At 37.1% G+C, this 20,928-nt stretch overlaps 1 protein-coding gene across 1 annotated transcript; it reads right to left on the reverse strand.

The window, feature by feature from the left end:
• Positions 1-3,310: 3,310 nt before the first annotated feature.
• ap1m1 (adaptor related protein complex 1 subunit mu 1) lies at positions 3,311-18,559 on the reverse strand. The gene is made up of 12 exons (XM_056743355.1): positions 18,339-18,559; positions 17,111-17,267; positions 16,747-16,814; positions 16,456-16,586; positions 16,186-16,333; positions 15,673-15,799; positions 15,363-15,505; positions 15,176-15,247; positions 14,939-15,097; positions 14,715-14,840; positions 6,030-6,105; positions 3,311-4,760 (listed from the first exon to the last, which is right to left on the reverse strand). Exons 1-12 carry the CDS (start codon positions 18,378-18,380, stop codon positions 4,738-4,740), a joined length of 1,272 nt encoding a protein of 423 aa, XP_056599333.1. The 5' UTR covers positions 18,381-18,559; the 3' UTR covers positions 3,311-4,737.
• Between the last annotated feature and the right edge of the window lie 2,369 nt (positions 18,560-20,928).

Raw genomic sequence — 20,928 nt, forward strand, 5'->3', positions numbered from 1 at the left:
GGCCGACATGATGAAATGAAGATAATCTGTTCCAGTTTCATAATAGTCTGAAATTACAGACAGTAAAACTCACCTCATTCACATGAGGGTTTATAACCCCGTGGGTTTATCATATTCACTTACACACACACACGCACACACATACCTGTTTTATATTTCATACACAATGGGAAATGAATTAAACTGCAAAACCTGATCTGGAAACCAAATGTCATAATAAACGTGTTTTTGTGGAAAGCAAAAGTCTGAGAGCACTTCTGAAAGCGCTTCCATATGACTTTTCCCCCCCAATGTGTAAAACCTGTTACAGTTATGTAAGAAAAGATAAAACTTAACAATAATAAACATTTATTTCTATTTGAGAATGTTCTAAAAAAACATCTTTGCAAAAAAGTTTGTATATTTTGTATACCTTTCATAAACTTACTTAAAATGACAGTGTAATAAATTCAATTTGGTCTATACTTGTCTGCAATCTTCTGTTGAAGATTTACTTCCAGTAAAAGTATAATGAAGTATACTATATAAGTATACTTGTTTTCTCTTTTGATCAAGTATAGCCTATTAAATACAATTTTCATAATAGTGTATGCTGTTAATCAAGTATGCTGTTAGGATCACTTAGGGAAAACTTAAGCATGATTTTAGTCGAATTACTACTAAACTAGAAATACTTTTATAACTAAACAAAACTGCTATTGAACGAGTAAACTATATCTATCAGTTCACTGGCAGTACAAACAAAATTGCTGTTGTCAACACGTGTACTTAAAGTTGACTAATGTAACACATATAGTATCCTTAAAAGTATACTTTTATAAACTAAAAGTGGGCCAATCTAGTCAATATAACTACACTGACATTAGTACACTTTCAACCAAAAAAGTGCACGTCAATAATGTACCTAAAGTGCTCCATTTTCATACACTATTATTGTATTTAATACACTAAAACATTGTTCTGAAGTGCTTCTTAAGAGAATCATAAGAACATATAAGTGTACTCAACTTTGCTATTTTGAGACACCATTCATATGAAGTAAAATTTGCTTTTAACATACTATCGATGTAATAAAACATGTAGTTACCACCTGATGTACACTTCACCCATCTTTCATTTACTAGTGCGGGACATACAGTATAGCCTACTTAAAAATGTACATGATCTTTACTTAAGTAAAGGATTTAAAATATATTTGTAGTACATTTATTTGGTAATGATTAATAGAGGGAGTCACAGCATATGGTCAACGGAATTCATTTCCAGGTTTAAATGAAAACATCCAAGATTTCTAAAATATAGTCTAGATTAGTATTTTATTAGATTAGTGCATAATTCGAGGGACATAGAATTTGTCCTGTGACTTCGTTCTCATTTGTATCTCAAGTCAAGCTATGTTCTGAACTTCACAGAGGAATAAAGGCCAATAAAATTTCTGGTCAGTGATTCAATCCTCATTGAGGGCTGGACTAGGTTTAACATTCCTGTGGTTTCTGTGTGCGCAGATACTGTGAGAAAGCTTCCTGAATGATCTGCTGGTATGAATGGAAGCTATGATGTGAAAGTGTGATTTACCTGCTACATGACGAACTGTGCAACGCACACAAAAGCTTTTGTCATTTCTGCAACTACAGAAACTGGCCAATCCAGAACCAAGAATGTCATAGTGAACCCCAAACAATCACTAATTACAGTTTGTAACAAGAAACAAATATATTCTGGGAGTAGAATATAAAAAGAGTAGTTGAAATGTGCCCTTATACCTAAAGTGACTTCAATAAATATATTTACAATCTACACGTTCCCAATCAAACATGACCTTTGTGTTGCTGTCGTAAAGAGCAACATTTTTCTATTTTGAAATGTAAAATATTCTGGCTACGAACCTAACCTGTAAAAATGTTAAGGGACTCCTATTTTAATGCATTGTATTGTCTTATAAATAATTGCTATTACAGTTAATACATTATAACTTACTTAGCAATTCAATGTTACACTACACATTTTAAATTGGTTATAAATCTTTACAACTACATATAATGCATTACAACACATTTTATGAAGAATTATAATGCATTTAACCCTTCAATAACTCTTTATAATGCATTATACATACATGCTTCAAGGAAAGTGTTACCATGATTCCTAACGTATATTCCTGTCATATGCATTCAACTTTTATCATCTAATTGTAAGATTTATGAAATTTGCTATTAAACATTCATGTAATATCAAAAGTTATTAATAAATGTATTTTTTACAATATACATATTTTGTATGTAAATATAATATAATAAAAATATATATTACACATAACTTGATCGAATATAGTAAACATACTTATATACTTCAATTACACATGTCCATAGTAAAAAATACATAAACAACCTAGTTGGTGTTGTGTTCCAAATATGAAAGTTTTTTTTTAATGTTTAATGACAACAAAGCCTACAAACACAGAATTCTAGGAGACGTCTTTTCATTAAGCGAGATCTCAGGACATTACTCAGAACAGTCAAGACCTGTCAATCAAAAACGTCAAGCACTTTACATTTGATCAACTGTATTTTACTGTTTTTTCTTTAAATGTGTCTGTTTAATTTTATAACAAAGTGAATGCAGAGTAATGGAACTATTAGGAAAAAAACAAAGAATTGCTTTAAGTAAATAAAACTTTTGCATCCGACACATGACGTGTTTGAAATGCGTGAGTTACGTGCTTGTCAAGAACGTCCTGAACTTCATAGAACGTGAACAATGAGATCCTAATGAATGGATGAGTAAATTCAATAGGCCGGGATCTGAAAACCTGCTGGGATGAACTCAAGAACCAAACCTGATGAACAATTTCACAGGCAGGAATCAAGAGACTGAGAAAGCATGAACTCGTTGAACAACATCCCACACAGAGGAAGCCCATAAAATGTATTTACAAAAGACGCTTTTAATCCACTACACGCGATGTTTGTGTATTTATCTGCACATAGACATGAAGCATGTGCTGTCACACGTTCTGAAGAAGGTGGGGACGCAACAGAAATCTCGGTTATTGTTTTTTACTCCTGGGGATTTGTAGCATAATGATAATAAAAGGCTTTCAACATTGCAGTTACTGTTTTTTCGCAAGAAAGTGATTTTAACAACAAAAAATTAACATATATCTAACATTTCATAGTTTCTAAAGGTTTATAATTTTGATGGATAGTCTAAAATAGCGATACAGATTTAAAACCATTTATGTCAGTACAATTTATTTATGCATGTAAAATAAGATTCACACAACTTTAAATAAGAAGACAGAGCCAATGGATTATTTTGTAAACAGATGCTTTATGATGTTTGAAGTACAGAGAGATGAATTATGACTCCCAGGAGATAGAGGAAGATTTTGAGTGAAATGGTTTGATGTCACATTTCAGCTCCATGGTATAAATGGTAACCCTCACATTCCATATTTTAAAGGCAAATCAACACAATATATTATAATACATCTAGCTGTCTTGTGTTGTAAATGGCACCATGGTTGACTTGTGATTTGAGTTTGGAATAGTTGTGTAGAGATCATGTCCTGCATTTCTGCAGTGTAGTAAACTTACACGAGGTACTGCGACTGTAACAAATAATAGTGAGTTACAAACACACAAACATCAAATAAATCCAAAGAAAACTCGCAACCAAAAGACCCTTAATGTGCAGGAATCACGGCCTGTCATGAAAACTGACTAAAATGATGTCGAGCCATAAAGTGCTACCAAAACAAATGCAAAACCTGTGTATTGACGCATTGACTTTAATACATTTGACCTCATGACTGTTGTCTATACTGCTAGATAAACAAACAAACAAAAATTTCTGTGTTCTAAAAGAAGAAGCATTTACAGTATGGAAACATGTTGATCTGAAATGTGACATGCAGGAGATCGAACACATTTCCGTTGATGCTGAGTGACAACGGTTTTGTTCACGTGACATGTAATATCTGTATACTGTCAAACACACATAGACACACATGACTGGTCCATGACAACACCATTCTGCGTCCCATCAGGCCACAGTAGAACACACCCATCCGCAGTATTAGAAACAAATCCAGAAATGTGTGATGAAACTCAGAATTTAAATAAATCCACATCAAAACGCATACAATAATAAAAAAATACCAATAATACTGTTTCACATAAAGAAAACTAATGCTGGGTTCACACCAAATGCGAACAATCGGGTTCCACGCTCTTTAAAAAAAGTTACTTATTTTTGCTTGAGTGACGCGATCTGACAAATATTTAAAATCGCCTGCTGCAAGTTGTGTCTATACGAGTCTTTGCATTGACTTGCGTTTGGTGTGAACCCAGTGTAAGATTGGTTATTGTTTCCTTGTGATATTGTTTATTCTCTAGCTAATTTATTTCATTAATGATTCAGTGAGATATAGCAATGAAAATCTTGTTTCACCGCTGAGATTTCATTTTCTTAATACAAGACATACTTTCAGATTTTTTTCAGTTTTTGGGATGAAATATTTTCAAGAGATGCTCTTCTATTTTCTTGGTCGTTTCATTTATATATGAAAAAATACAAATTAAGTAAAACTGCAAAGGTGCAACTCATCACGTGCTGTATTTCACAGATCACTAAAATGTTGTCAATACTGCAGATGAGTGTCTAGCCTAGGCACAGCAGAGAGAGTGAGAGAAAGAGAAAGAGAGACCCGTGATGCTCAGCAGTAATGCAGTTTATTTACTGCGTCCGCAGCTGATAGTCTGTAAAACAGAAGGAAATGAGCAGAGCTTTAATTAAATGCACAGAAGCACAGGAAAACACAGCAGAAAAGTTAATTTAATGACAGCTGAACTTTCTCTCCACACCCTTCACAACACAATCAAAACCTCAATCAGTCAATAACAGTCAGTATGACCGAATGAGGGTGTGTTCACACTTGACAGATTTGATCGATTAAAAGGACAGCGTGGATTTTTTTGGAGGATCTATTGACAGAAAAGCAATATAATATACATAACTATGTGTTAAGAGGTTTATCAAGACCTTATATAATAAAACCTACCGATTTTATTATCTTAGAATTGTCAAATTCTATCTACCTACACCACAGGTCCTCTTGCATGGAATTCTCCATGTTGTTTCTACAGTAGCCCTAAACGGACACACTGCTCTACATAGCGCATTTCGTGAATATGTCATCTCCTTAGGCATAGAAGTAAAGAAGTGACGACATCTTTGTCCTGTTTAAGCCACAGTAGGGCTTCAAAAATAAGGGGGGAGGGGTGAAGTGAGCCATTGGTTGCTATTTGCAACCTCACCACTAGATGACGCTAAATGTCATTCACTGGACCTTTAAAACAAACTCCGTTGCGATTTTTCTGATGGATCACTTCATTTGAGAAAGCGATGCCATCTGAACACAACTATCACATGATTAAATGACATATAAAGAAAGTTTAATGGATCTGCATTTGTGCAAACATAAGAGGAACTCCAGAAACTGTTTTGACTCCTTCAAACATTTTATGAGCCCATCTCGAGCTCTTGGCTAGTTAAAAGCACATTTTGCTCAACACACTGCATTGCTCAGTACATATGATAAAAGCTGATTAAATGGGTTGTGATCTTTCTGTTTTTAGGTTCTAGGTTAAAAATGCAAGTATGAAGACTGAGTGAACCAGCACTAAAAGTATCTTTTTCCTTTTCTAGTCCAGACAAAAAGAACCAGAATTCATCTTGTAAAACTGATCTATCTCTTAAATCGGATAACATGCCCCCAACAAATCTGCGTCCCAACAAAAGTGCTTGGACGGCTTAAATCTGCAGAAACAACATACTGTACCAGTGTTTCTATTTTTAGAATGATTTCACCACCTCTGCACGCTTCTCTTTTCATAGAAAAATGTCACCTCCGCACTCACAAACTGATCTCCCATCGTTCTTTACCGCATTGCTTAATTATTGCCAAATACCTGCAATGCTGTAAACACATGAAGACAGAAAACATAAGACGTGAGGAACAAACGTACCCCCGTTCTGGGTGATGTAGCGAACCCAAGGCAGGGCCTGATATCCGCTCTTCTCAATGATCTTCAGGTAACGCACCTGTCAAAACAGAGAACGCATCATTATGATGTCATGCAATGCATTGTGGGTGAATTCATTCAATCCACATGTTCTGCAATAGAAGAATTGATAGTTGTAGGTAAGTTTAGATTTTAGACATCAGTGTCTCGTGAGGTCCCCTCAGGGCATCTGGATGAAGGTCACAGCCGGGTACACGGGCAACCGAGCTTGGGAAAGTGGCTGAGTAGAACTTTAAAGCCGGAAGCACATGAAGAAGTGAGATTGGGGAAATGGCACCTTACTCCGGGCAGCGGTGTTGCGTCAAGCGTTGTATCTGTAAGGCCGGCCTTGCATCACTGTTCACAACAGAGCATTTGCACAACTGTTCCAAACATGCTGAAAGAGCACAATCACGTTTTGTAAGAGCCGCTCGAATCCCCAATACCCAGAAGTGAACAAGAACATGGCATTTTCTATTTTAATACACTCTTTAACACTTTCTGCTGTTGTTACACCTTCGTCCAAACAATGGAAGACGGCCAGACGGGTGGACGAGCGCTGCCTGCAACAGGGTGGACATTTTGATTTAGGCGTATTGAATTATAGTACTGTAGTATTGTCCATCTACTGTAGCTTTGTTTGTTAAGGTTTTAATCTTTGTTCTAATTGCAGACTCTATTCTCTAAGACAGAAAACCTCCCTGTCTCAACGTTCAAAAATACACTCCTTCAGATGCAAAATAGAAGCAGAGACTCGCACGAAAATAAGAGATGTTCTACAAAAGAGCATTTCGACGAAGTCACTTCAAATAAACTTAAGGACAACCCTGCTGTCCTCCCACGCGGGTATTTTCAGAAGCGCTCTGGCGATCGTGGGCCGGTAATGTGTCACTCTTGGGTGCCGCTCACACAAACTCACCGGGCCACCATCGGTGTAGAGCCGGGCGGGCCGGAGCGTGAAGAGATGGACAGACTGTAAAGGTCTAAATGTAGTTTAACGTCAGCTTCTGTACGATGTTTGTTTTGTGTAAATGTAGCAATTGAATGTTGTTTTGGTTGTGTTTATGTGATGCTCTTGATGAGTACAGTGAAACGGTCTATATTTGAATATTTTTATATATTTTGTCTTCAGTCAAACAGAACTGACACAAAGCGTTTAACCTCAGTTGTGAACTTGTTTGCTTTATTAACAGATATCTTATAAACAAATACAGACTTTGTCAAAATGATAACTTGAATGTCCCATCCGGCTAGTTTCACATTGCTCAATTTTGAATTCGAAATCTAATGTGCAGTTTAATGTACACATCAAAAACAACAAAACACTCCAAAAACTCACTGTAAACATGACTGAACTACAAAACATGCACAAAGTCATAACATGCCAATTTTACAGTTATTACATTTATATTTATATTGCAGCATTCTGAAAAAATAGTAGGGTTGTTCCAGAATAAAAGTTAGTGTTAACATAATACATGTCTGTGCCCTGTGAATATTATTTTGTATTTCTAAACACATACGCATACATTGAAATAAGTAATACAATTGTATGTATAATTTAATTTTATATAAATATTAATTTATACATGCAAATATTTCCTCATATTTACATGTATGTGTAAGTGTATGTGTTTATAAATAAATAAAAAATATTCACAGTGCACACCATGTAAACACAAACTTTTCTGTGCGATTAATTGTTAAATAGCCCTAAAAAATACCATTCACAATACCGCAATACAATATAAACACTATAAAGTAAATATTTAGTCAGTTTACATGCGTAAAATAAACAGATTTCTATCAAAAAGCAGCTTAAACAGTCTTCAACTGTTCGAAAAACTGCATTGACATGGAAGTTTGAGACTTGCCAGGTTTCTTGGGTGCAGTTTACATGCATCGATAAATCGGAGTAATGTTGAAAAAACTAACTCTGCGGAGCAAATTTTGCTTACGCCGTATATGTGCTTTCCCCGATAAAAGAAAAACGTTTGTCACTATTACATGACTTGTGCTTCTTATGCATAATCGGGGTAACACATGCACTCATTGTCATATACAATTTTTCTAATGATGATTGAACCAGATGTGTATATACACCCGGTAATATTGAAAAGCAACCATAATTGATTTTTTCCTCTTTCATTTGAGAAAACATGCTACTTATGCATTAACATTAAGAATAAAAATATTAACATCGTAAACTTGTTCCCTGGAGGTGATAAAAGCTTTTCAAACAATTGAATAAAATTGTTTCAATGCAAAACATAGTTTCCAACTTTCCTTTTTTTTGTGTGTATCTAAACAATGCATATGTACTGGGCATTGACCTCTGGATACTCAATTGTCCGATCACATATCGGGATTTATAAAAAATAAACTCTAGCTCTTGACTGTGCAAACGTTAAAAAGGCCACATTCCCCTTGATCACATTATTCAACATTTAGTTAATGTGTAATGTTGCTGTTAGACCATAAACAATACATGCAAAATGATGAAGCACAAAGTTCATTGCCAAGCTAGATATTGTCTCTTTTCAAGGACTACAGAGAACGGCTGGATCGTACTACAGCCCTCTACTTCCCGGGTCCATGATGTCACTATTCCGAGTGCTTTTATTAACCTCCGCCCAAAGGAATATGCCAAAAAAATGGCAGACTTCCAAAGAGAAGATGCCAATCAGTCTGGCGTCCTTCCCCTCGCCATAGTAGGAAATAAATTGCGATCTCTAACAAAGACTGACATTTGCACATGTACCAGCAGACCTCCGTTTCAGTTCGATCGATCCGCATGTTTTTAACTGATGAAGTGAAGTTGACGCAATTGTTACAGTTTAGTGCTAAAAGCCGAAGTTTTATGAATACACGTGCGAGAGGGGGACCGACCAATCACAACAGCCTGAGAAGCGGAAGCTGGGACATCTTCACACACACGCACTAAGGGGGGACCCAATCATGACAGACCTGGTCAGCTTTACCAATCAGAGTGTTTCAGAAGGAGGGACTTTATATAGGCCGGAAGAAATCCAGTCGTTTTGTGGGAAGAGGGACAGTAGTGAACAATAGACTGGAAATATGTGAAATATAAAGTTTTTTTTTAACTAGAACATGAACATCCATTGATAAACACCCCAAAAACATAATCAAAGCCTCTAAAACAGCAAAAGAATGGGACCTTTAAGGATGAAATCCACACAATGCAACGTGATGGCTTTAGTGCTGATGTGTGTGTATCGCTTAGATCTTGTGGTCAGTGGTTTCTCTTCACGCCGGTCTTTTGTTAAATCAGCATGTGTGAGCTCACAGCCGGACTTTTGCGCAACGAGAAACCATTACAGCAGCCGACTCAGCTCTCACAGGGTTACCTGCTTACAAACAAACAAGCATGAGGGGATTGCACACGGAAGCTTGTATACGGTAAACAGAGAGCTTGTGTATTTTGGTTGGTCGCCTAAGTGAAAATACCATTTTTTAGGCAGTTATATTATAAACAATTATAACTTTAGGGCCTTTTAATGTGACACTAGAGATGCTGGCCTCGACTGAAATTATTAACACAGTTTTATTTACTGATATAAATTATAGTTCTGAAAAATTGTTAAACACGTCATAGAATCTGCCAACCGCATGATCTCCAAACATGAAGTCACGTTTAAATCACACATATTTCAGAAACGCAAGAGTAAAGACAGAAGCTCACAATTGAAGATTACACAAGTGGCTGTTCATCAAATCATAATTATATCCAATGCTGGGAAAAGTATTTCTGTTTTCACATAAAACCATACACGTTAAAAATAGCACACTTGTAAGAGTACGCATCCGTCTATTTGTGACTGTGACTGGGCACTTGTAATGGTCAACACATGGGATTCTCTACGCCAGCGTCTGACAGACTGTCCGGTCCCCTGAGACAGACTGCAGATCAGATTGTGGTTGGCCAGTCTCAGACAAACGGCCCGAGGCCTGACCACACCGCTGGCTGGATCATGAGCGTGAGACTGTCCCTCCATCAGCGGGCGGCACTGATCTCAGGGGACCTGACGCCTGGCACCGATGAGTTTGTTTCAGGGCTGGAGACAGCGCTGGCGTATCAAACCCGGGCTGGGCGGCAGGGAGAGGTTATCAAAGCCTTCCTGAGGTTTCAGAGCAGGTCAACATTCAGACTGTCTCTCTCACGGGAACGCGACAGTCAAAACAAGTTCACCGCAGAGTTGTGACCCCACCTCAAAGACCTTAAGACATTAAAGCATTCATATTTTACACATCTCAAACTGAAGCCCGCTGGGATGGATGTGATGCGGCAGATTTCTGATACATCTTGATTTACTGCACACGTTTAACGTTCCCTAAAGCTGTAATTGAGCACAAGACATTTGGGGGAAATAAGATGCTGTCCGACAGCTGCGGGGCAGACGAGAAGCAGCCAATGAAAACGGCAAAAAATTAGAGAGGAAATGGCGTATAAGTTAAGCATTTAATTCGATTTGACGTACGACTGATTTACCCTCATCATTTTGCCGAAACATCCTCACTGTGAGGAGCAAATTGAGTTTTCAGAAACATTTGTCGTTTATATCCGTGTGGGCTGTTTAACTTACTATTGAACAGAGGAAATCAAGCCGTCCAGTCAAATTTTCCTCTTTCAAAATAATGGATTCTTTTACTGAAGCCGTTTTCATTCTGCGTGCAGGGCACACAGAGTTCAGCCATATGACCTCGAGCGACAGAAAACTGCAGTTTTCAACATCAGATCTCTCGCGTTTTCCCAAAACTCCGTATTTATGTTTTTTTCTTGCATTCTCTGTAATTTGCCTGATGTGTCTGTATGTCACGGCAGTCTGTTATTTAAGCGTGTATGGCCTGCAGACTTTATTGTTTCTTTGGTTTGTGGGTTAAAGAGAAAGACTGAATGTCAAGCGATGCGAGTGTGATAGGAGTTAAAGGTATTAAAGGAATACTCCATGTATAGTAACACTTACAAAAAAAATATTTACGCAACAACAAGCCAAGAACCAGCATTTTTTTATAGCTTTAAACCTGGAATATTTTTCTAAATCAGCATCTACTTAAAAATATGTACACGCATACACATACAAAAAGATTCTTCAAAATGTTCTTTGATGCCTTAGAACAAACTTTTGGTTCCATAAACAACATTTAACATCTGAAGAACCTCTATGTTTCACAAAAGGTTCTTTGTGGCAAAAAGAGGTTCCTCAGAACCATTTAGGTGTGTCCTCGACAAAGGATTTGACAAAGGACTCGACAAAGTCGAATCATTATTGTCACGTCTCGCCTGTAGTCGACGGATAGTCGAAAGGCACGTTGAATATACAACAACTACAGAATGTACCTTTATAATAAATAATAATAAACAACGAAACACGCCAGATTTATGACGCAATGTGCAAAATAAAAGTGTTTAGGTAAAATGTATGAAATGCAGGGGAACATATGAAGAGTTTGGTTCCAAAATGAAGGAACTCTTTTTTTTATTGTGCATTCTATGAATCAAACTGCAGTTGGTTTGTTTTGATTTAAGCCATAATAACATATAAAAAATACAGCAAACTATTACACTAAAACATAAAAAACATGATTTTTGAAAACATTTTAAAACTGAGTTATCTAATTTTGGAACCAAACTCTTCATATTCAAAACACAAGCCACAAAAAGTAAAATGAATGGATATTTCCCTTAAACATCATGTAACAATGCTGTGCCACACAATACTAGACCAGATCTCGCCTCAAAACTATTTTCAAAACTACTCGATGATAATGAATTACTTTTTACAAACGGGAATATAGCACATTCATTAGCAATGAACTACCAATAAAGTGACTTTATTTACCGAAAGTAAAGGAGGAATGCAATAAAGCATGAGGTTCCATATGTTCCCCTGCATTTCATTTAAACAGTCAAAAAGTCCATTTCACCAATTTTCCGGCGCATTCTTTCTCTGTCCTCCTGACACACACACTTGCTTTCAGTGAAGAGAATGACAAGTTCTGAAAGTCTGCACCGTGCTTGCTATATGCAGTGATTTTGGTAAGATTACTTTAATCATTCCGTGTAACGATTAGTCTAAGTAACAAACCACGTGCATTTACAGACAAAGTGTTAATTCATATTTATATGCCCAAAAATTCAGTAAGTGACAAATGTTTAGAAAAGTTGAACACATTCATTTGCGAGTCATCTGTGGGTGGGTGCGTGCGGAACAAGCTGCTTCTCTTTACCGGTCTCACAGCACAGAAGACGCGGAGGCATGCGATTCTGCACTGGGTCATAGGGATCATAAATAATATTTTTAGCGGAGCAGTGCCCGTCTGCTACACCACTGACCCTCTAACCAATATGACATGATCCCCATTGCATAACAACTCTGCAAAGATTCGACTATGAGATTGGTAGTCGAATCAGGCTCCTCCTATCAAAGCATCGACTATTCGGAGTCACTCCAAGAAACTTTGACTGAATGGTTCTTTGTGGAACCAAAAATGGTTCTTCTATGGCAGACAAACATAACATGTGTGTAGTTCTAATCATGCCACATACTCAGATCTCTTAAAGGGAAACATTTCTCATTCAGAGGAATCAAACTCTTGAACTTTACCTCCTGATTGAGAAGGGCAAGAGAGATGCTCAGAAGAACACTTGCCTTTATTCTTAGCGTATCAACACCAACATTGCACGCGTGAAACTGAAGCACAGAAAACACTAAATCAAGTAAATGATAAAAGACTTAAATCCAGTGAGACTCATTTAAATGTGAAGGGCCTGTATGCGTGTTTAAGAAAGCATTCAAATCAATCGGCAGTCCCATTCTGTTCTGCCCGCCTTCATAAACTGCTGACGCTTCAGAACACAAACACACGGAACGACACACAGCTGACCCTAACAAATAAACACAGCGTCTGCTAAAACACATGATTCATTGTGTTTCATGAGTTGTGTCTGTCCAGCCTTTGACCGTCAGCCAGCGTCTGGATCACAGCATCAAAGCCACAACACACACACAAACACAGGGTTTACATTTAACTGTTAAATGAAGCAAAAATATACATGCTACCCGGAAAAACAAAAATGAAATGCAGATTCTCTTCAAAATGTTTTGACTGATAATTTCATGAAAGTGTACTGTATATTGACATGTTCCATGGCATTCCATGGCATGTGCACCAGTAAAGAAAGAAAGGCAGTTGAATTTCAATGCTTGTCATGAAGATGCGGATCCCTCAACACCAGAGCTATGGCACATCACATAAAAAAATCCTGGTCATAATCACTAGTACAAATGCGTCAATATGAGCCACATGAAGTGCAGACGACACGGTTGATTATAATACACACAATCCAGATTTAAGAACGTAAAAAAGTGATTATTTTTTCGTTTTATATGAATATGGATTGTGGAGTTCACTGCATTATAAATAAACTACTTTCTTTTTCTGTTCAAAGGGTACAAAAGAGTCACAATACATTTCTAAATCTTGCAATGCATGGTTTTCTGTGAATGTCTTATTGCTTCAACAACACTGTCTTTCAACAGTCTGATCAACTTTCAATGACACAGTCTGTAAAACAAGCAGATCTGTAGTGCCATCTATTGATCAGACACAATAAAAGAGCACTCGCTGTCCGAGAAACAGGTTTACAGCACCCAGGGAAAAAAACTACTACATTAAACATTAAAGAAACAGTCAGTAGCGCCACCTGGTGTCAGAAACATGAAGATACAACAACAGGACATCTAGGCTTTTTGTTCTTATGAGCAGCTGTAACATTTTAACCAAACAAAGACCAAATACTGGTTAAATGATACTACAGTACAAATTTAGAGATAATTAAAAACTTAGGCTAAGGAATGGCATTCCTGATGAAAAAAAGGAAAAATTCCGCCGGTAGATATGGTTGCTAACACCAAACAGCACTTATTCTGTCGCACAACAGAAAGACAGAAATGGCCGGAGAGAGTAAATTACATCAGGCATGATTTAACAACATCTCAATTATCCATAAACTTATATCACTTCTTCATTTAAACACATACATACTACCAGTCAAACGTTTAGGGTCACTTAACTGAAATGTTTCTCACAATCTTAAAAAAACCTTCTGAACTGAAGGTGTACAATTATGTGTATAATAAACACCATTTTTTTGCAAACACAACAGACTGCAAACTGGCGTTCAAATCTTTCACCTTTTAACTATACAATCAGTCGTGGCTGGATGAAATCAAGACCCGCCCTACATTATTTTCTCAATTCAGAAGTTGTTTCACTCGGGTATACGTCACGATATGGGGGATCATAGACAATCCTTAATTCCTTTTGATGCCGACTTTAAGTGAAAATCAATTGCCCTGACATATCGTAAAATATGTCATTGTCATTGCCATTGCCAGTTTTGTCTCAAGCTGCACACCAGTAATATTTTATCTCAGGCATTTTAATAAAATCTACTTAAATATCCTGATTTAACAAAGGCATAGTCCTGGGTTAAGCTAAGCCTTGTCTGTGAAACCAGGCCATAGTTATTCTATAGTTTGCATGTGTTTTCTGAAATGAGGGCACGGTCTGCTTTTCACATACACAAAAAAGCGTATCAAAAGAGAGATTTGAAGGGAACAGTACCTGAATTCCAGATGTGGTGAAATAAGGAATCTCAAACTTCACACTGATTGGTGGTTTGCCTTCCTTGTCTTCAGCTTCCACGCTGGGAAGCCCAAAATGAGCTCTCATCAGGTACTCCTTTCCCCCCTGAGATCGATAGATCCACACATACCATCAGCTGGGGGTTTGTGTGTATATTACAAGCAAACAAGACTCTGAATATGTGTGTGCGAGTGTGTTCTTACAGGGAAAGACTTGATGGACCAAACTATCTCACTGTTCTCCGGCACCCACTTCACACTTCCCACGGTGGTCTTGAACTTGGGCGAGTCGGCATCAGTCGGGACAGGAATGTGAATCTCCACATTATTGGCGGTGGAACGTCGCTTAAACTGAGACTTGGCCTGAAGAAACACACAGGAGCGAGTGTGAGACAAGGTTTTTGAGCTCATATACAGATGAAGTAAGGTGTGTGTTCTCACTTTGATCATGTACTCGATTCTGCTGTGTGAATGTTTCTCAATCACAGACTCGATCCAGATCAGAGGCTTCACCTGTTCAAACAGGACATTAAAACACAATCAATCAGAAGCAGAAACGGAATCAAGCAATGGACGCTTTAACTGTTTACTGATAACATTCATGTGTTTGAAAGACGGAGACACACACATGCGTGTTTAGGCGGTATGACATCAGCTCAAATTCTCCGTCTGGAGGGATGAAGGAGATAGTGCGATCGTTCTCAAAACGAGACAGACGCACACACTGGTGAAACTTCACGTCCTCCAGCTCCACAGATTTACTCTTACCACCTGAAGACAGAAAGACGAGTCGAATCATAAAAACACAATGCATCAGAAGAATCCACCGTAAAATATTTTGGATACATTTCTTTATAAACCAACGTAAAATAAATATATAAACAGCTGAATACGGTGCTGACATCTGTAAGGAGAAACCAGATTTAAAAGCGACTCACGGCCAGTGTTCTCGAACAAAACCTTGTCATTCAGACCCAAACGTAGCTCTGGCATTCCCGAGAGAAACACTCTCATCTTTATAGAGCCGACGATCTCGCTGCGAAGAACGTTACCATTCGCGCTCACCTGGAAAAAGATCAGAACCACAAGTCACTCACATAGAACACATAGGTTGATCTCAGGGATCTATACATGGGTTATCACATAATCCAATGATTTTGTTTAGAGTTCCATTTATCTAGTTGCTCTGAAACTGTATTCTGTTGCAAAGGAGAGAACCCAAGTTCAAGCTAAATTAGTTCAGCATTTTCCAGGCACTGTTTGAAACAATAACTATTCTGTACAAGCCAATTGGGTGAAACGTTCATGTTGTAATGAAAACAAGCAGCATTATCACCTCACACAACAAAAGCACAATAGGATGGACGTTACTGCGACCTGCGTCCTGTTTGTTATTACAAATTCCTGTGTTTATTTTCAGCAGCTCTAACGCTGTGTTTCTAATTACATACCAGGAGGTTGACAGACTCGATGACGTCCAGGAAAACCTCGTTTTTCCTGTACTTGATGCCTTCTGACCTCCAGGAGACAGCATTGGTTACGGTCGCGGGGGGCCGCGGAGCTCCGGTGTCCAGCTTGTGACCTTCCTGCGTGATGTATCTGTGTATCGACACGCAATGATAAACGCGCACGGCAATCATAACTTTCCATCAGTTTTTCTTGATTGACATCCACTGGTGGGCAAAAGAAAGGTTTGGATAAAGATGTAAAAATGGACTCACTCCTGAAGGATCTTGCTGTCAGTTGTTTGAGGGTAACCGAAGTCCATGAGTTCATCCAGCAGCTCGTAGATAATGACAAAGTTATCTCTGATACTCTCCTCCTCCAATTCCTTAAAGTATTCTGAGAACACCTGAGACACACAGTCACTCCTTTATACAAATCCTTCATCATAAGAAAGATGTTAAAAGGCCCCAGAGGCTAAAACGGGGCACTTATTTCTCAAGCTTTGGTTTTTGAAGATTAAATAATTTACTAAGCATAAAATAAACCGTAAAACTGATCTAACCAACCTGCACAATTTTGTAGAGGAATGAAAAAACCAAGGAAACACAAGCATTCTTTTTGGATGTTGCAACAACTGTTTGCTCGCAAGTTAAGAAAATATGTTTAAAAAACACAAATCAAGCAAACTCTTCCTATTAAAGCTCCGTTTTCCACTAGAAGCACCATACTTTCATCAAAATGATTAGCTCTTTCAGCATCATATTGCAAATACACATAATTTTATTTAATGTGATACCCAAAAATACCCAATGAATAAATCGTTTTCCTGTACCATTGGTACTTAAAAATCAGAGTACTAAGCACTAACAAATAACAAATTACACTGTAAAAACTCATTCAGGATCAGTTAGATGGTGTGGGGGAGGATACGATACAAGTTGTTGTGTTTAATCCACATGAAACGCACTCCTCCATGAGCCAGGATGGGTGACAGCGTGCCCTCTTCCTCTTTATCCATCAGCAGGCTCATAAAATGCTCAATCTCTGACATGTCCACATCACCGCGATAATTACGACAGATCAGGACCTGAAAAACACATGTGACTTATAAACAACCATAATTCAACGTTTTCAATATTAAAAAAGTAGTTCCCAAAGTTCTCAAGCTTTCCTTCTTCAACATCTTCTACTGCATAAATTCTGATTCCAAAACGTTCCAAAAACAAATGCAGAGAATTTTGTAATCCGTCACAAAATCTGTTTTCTTACTTTACTTATATAATGGAGTAAAACTGATCCCAGTTCAGAGGGTCAGAGCTGACATTAGACCACCATGAATATTTCCCCAAAACACTAGAGTAGCCATAGTTACCAGAGCCAGGAATGAACAGATTAACAGATTAAACTATAAGAGCTTTGTAAAAGGTTGAGTTTCTTTTACCACGAAAATGAACCATGGTTTTACTATAAATAAAACTATTGTAATCAAACATGCTTAGTATAGTTAAAGCATGGGAAGGTTACTCCAAATTAGGCATGGTTTTGATTCAATAAACAGGTGTTTGTAGTAAAACTGTGGTTATACAAATGGCAATCAATCCGCCAAAAATATAATGCAAAAGAAAAACTTTACTGCAATTTATGTCTACATTTGACCGTAAATATACTACATATTTAACTACCTTGGAATATCATGTAAATGCCAATAATTCAGTGCAATGGTATTACTGTCACTATAACGTTCCCACACTTACGACAGGTGGACAAGGGTTTCCAAACCCTTCATATTTGTCAAAATTCTTAATTCCAAAACAATAATAATCATTTTAAATATTCACATGAAAATATTTTTATTCGTTTATTTATCGTACCTTCTAACTTATGTGAAAATAAAATGAAAAATACTCAAAACTAGTATAAAATGTAACTGAATTTTCAGGGACTGAATTTCGATTTAATCATTAAGGTAACGTCAAACAATACTCAGCTACGCAACCAATTTAATTTATTTTAATTCAATAAATGTAACTGCTTTCAGACGAGCAGAAACGTGTAAATATATTTTAAATCAGGAATTATAATTGATATTGAAATACTCTCACGTCATGTTTGCTAATGGTTAGCTTTAGCCTGCGGTGCTAGTGAACCGTTATCTTACCTTCCCCTTGAGATCCAACACATAAACCGCGCTGGCCGACATCTTCTCGCCTTTAACGACACCTTATATTGCTGAGCTACAGAAGTCCGGTCACTTCTGAGGCATTAATGAATTTAAAGAATAACTGTCATCCGTTATAGAAGCTCAGACAACATCCAAAATCACCAGAGTGCGGATGAGAGATATTTTGAGGAACCGGGAGATGCTGCTGCGATGAGCTCGTGTGACCGCAGCGCCACCTGCTGCACTGGAAGAACGGTTGGATTGAATAAAATAGATCATGTCTCTCTCTCTCTCTCTCTCTCGCTCTCACTCGGTAAAATGTGTCCCTCACTGGAGTCCACCCAGTGAATCTCAGCCATTTCCACCACTGGTGATGGCTGCTAGATTCGTCATGTCCAATAGATGTCTCTTGATGCCAAGCAGCTCTACAAGTGCTATTTAAAGTATTTTTGTTCAATGAACTTCTCTTGAGGTTTAGCTGTCAAAGAAGGTTGTACATTTAGCCTACTGCATATTGAAAAATTTAGAATCAGACGGACTCAGAAGGTGTTTATGTACTTAACGTACAGCATTCCAGTAATGGCCCACCTTAAAACTTTTTGGATTTCGTAAATCAGAAAAAAAACCTTGCTAGTTTGACATTTTAGTTTCTATGCTGTTTTAAATGGTTGCTATGAAGTTGCTAGGATACATCACTGGAGATGAGATATAACAGTCAGTGTCTGTGGTCAGTAATGCAATGATCTGCCAGTCCAGGCTGGTGAAATCCAAATGCTCGAAGTTTCTCAATGTTCTCATGAAAATGTTCTTCAAAATGTGCTGCAATGCCATTTTTCTGTGATACAACCTCAGGCTTTAAATAAGGAATTAAGTCAACATCTTTAAATGAGCTCATATTTTATTTCTTCATTTTTTATCTCCATTTTGAAATGGACAGGGTTTTGAGTGGCTGTTATGGATTTGCATGATTTTTAGTTTGTTGGCCAGAAGTTTGATTTTTTTTTATATATAAATGTCACATTATCATCAAATACATAAGCATACACCTGATTGGAACACTTCACTTAACATCCAGTCAGAAATTCTTTAAAAACTGTGTGGAAATTGGTGAATCTATATCAAATGCTAAAATAAACTGATGTGATTTTCTTAATAAAGACACAGGTTCATATATGTGAGGAGTCTCACTTTTACTGACATCAAAAACACGTGTGCAGAGAACTTTAGTGTGTCGGTATGTTCTGCATGCCGTTGTTCAATGTGAGTTATGTCACTGACGTCAAACTTTTATTTACGGTACAAGTAGGTTCACAGACACAATGTAACCTTGAGATCTAAATGACACTCTAAATGAAAACATTTACAGTTAAAACATATATAGTAAGAGTTTAACGGAGTGTAAGGAGTTTTCTAAAATAAAAACCATTTTAAATCTTTTAAAACAAAACTGATTTAAATTTAATCAAGATTATACTAGAAATATCATATCATATAATATATATTACAATATGATATAATATAATATAATATAAATATGTAATACATAATTAGCCATAAAATGTAGATGTATTGTATTAGAAATTACCTATATTTTCTAACACTTCTTCACTTTGTTCAAACTCGCTTCTGCTGTTCATTTAGTTACTATTCTAATATTATTATCTATTATTATAGGAAGTAAAAACTATATGCAGACACACACAGGCCTCATTAAGCACTGACCAAAACATCACGAGATTGAAGATGTGATATTACATTATAAAGACGGGGGGCGCTGTGCTTGATGTTTCAGATGTTTCCATTGACATGTGTTTGTGTAGGTGTACACCTGCCACAATAATTCTGTTTCTGATGAGGTGTCTGTCAATGCACACCTATTTCTGAACAGTAAAATAACTGGAGAAATGAGAACATTAGACACATTATCTCTTTAACCTCAAAATATTACAATTTTGAAAATATTTTTAATCAAAATCAAGCTCATGTTAAAAAAAATTCCATCAAATTTTGCGTTTTTATTCATTGTCCTGCATTGCTGTATTGTAAGCACGCTTTGGCATTAATTATTAATGTTGATGATCATGTTAATTAGGCTTTGTCGACCAGGTAGCCAACAATAGCTATTTTAACACATCTACTTACACCGACACCACTTCATCTGACCAATCAGCAACAGAATGGACAAAGACATCAGTCAGTGAACACAACAGGGTTGAAACACTTTCATCGTGTTTTCTATGTAACCTCTCCCCTGGTTTTTAGATCTGTGATTTATTGTTGGTTTCCCAATGTTCCCAAGCCATCAACCCCATGAACTCTACATGACTATACCAACGTCTGTGTGTCTCAAATGTCTCTGTGCTTTATCAAGCCTTTACAAACCTGAACATGTGAGTTTATAAGACACCATTCAAAACAGTATTAAAGACTTCTCTACTGTATGAGTAATGTTACTCAATGCAAGTCAAGCAATACTTCAATATAATTTTAAGAATGCTTCTGAGACGTACATAAAAGTTGACTTTTCCATTTGTTCGTTTAAAAGACGTATATCAACTTCTTTTTTTATATGAGCGCACAGGCAGAT

This window comes from Triplophysa dalaica, chromosome 3 (genome assembly GCF_015846415.1).
Source record: "Triplophysa dalaica isolate WHDGS20190420 chromosome 3, ASM1584641v1, whole genome shotgun sequence".
NCBI lineage: Eukaryota > Metazoa > Chordata > Actinopteri > Cypriniformes > Nemacheilidae > Triplophysa > Triplophysa dalaica.

Excerpts from the sequence above, each read along its gene's own strand:
- ap1m1 (XM_056743355.1), bottom strand. The coding sequence starts at position 18,380 with ATGTCGGCCAGCGCGGTTTATGTGTTGGATCTCAAGGGGAAG. Across the intron at positions 15,800-16,185 it reads TCGAGTCTGTCAACCTCCTG|GTGAGCGCGAATGGTAACGT; the intron begins GTATGTAATTAG and ends ATCTTTTTCCAG. Across the intron at positions 6,106-14,714 it reads TCACCACATCTGGAATTCAG|GTGCGTTACCTGAAGATCAT; the intron begins GTACTGTTCCCT and ends CTGTTTTGACAG.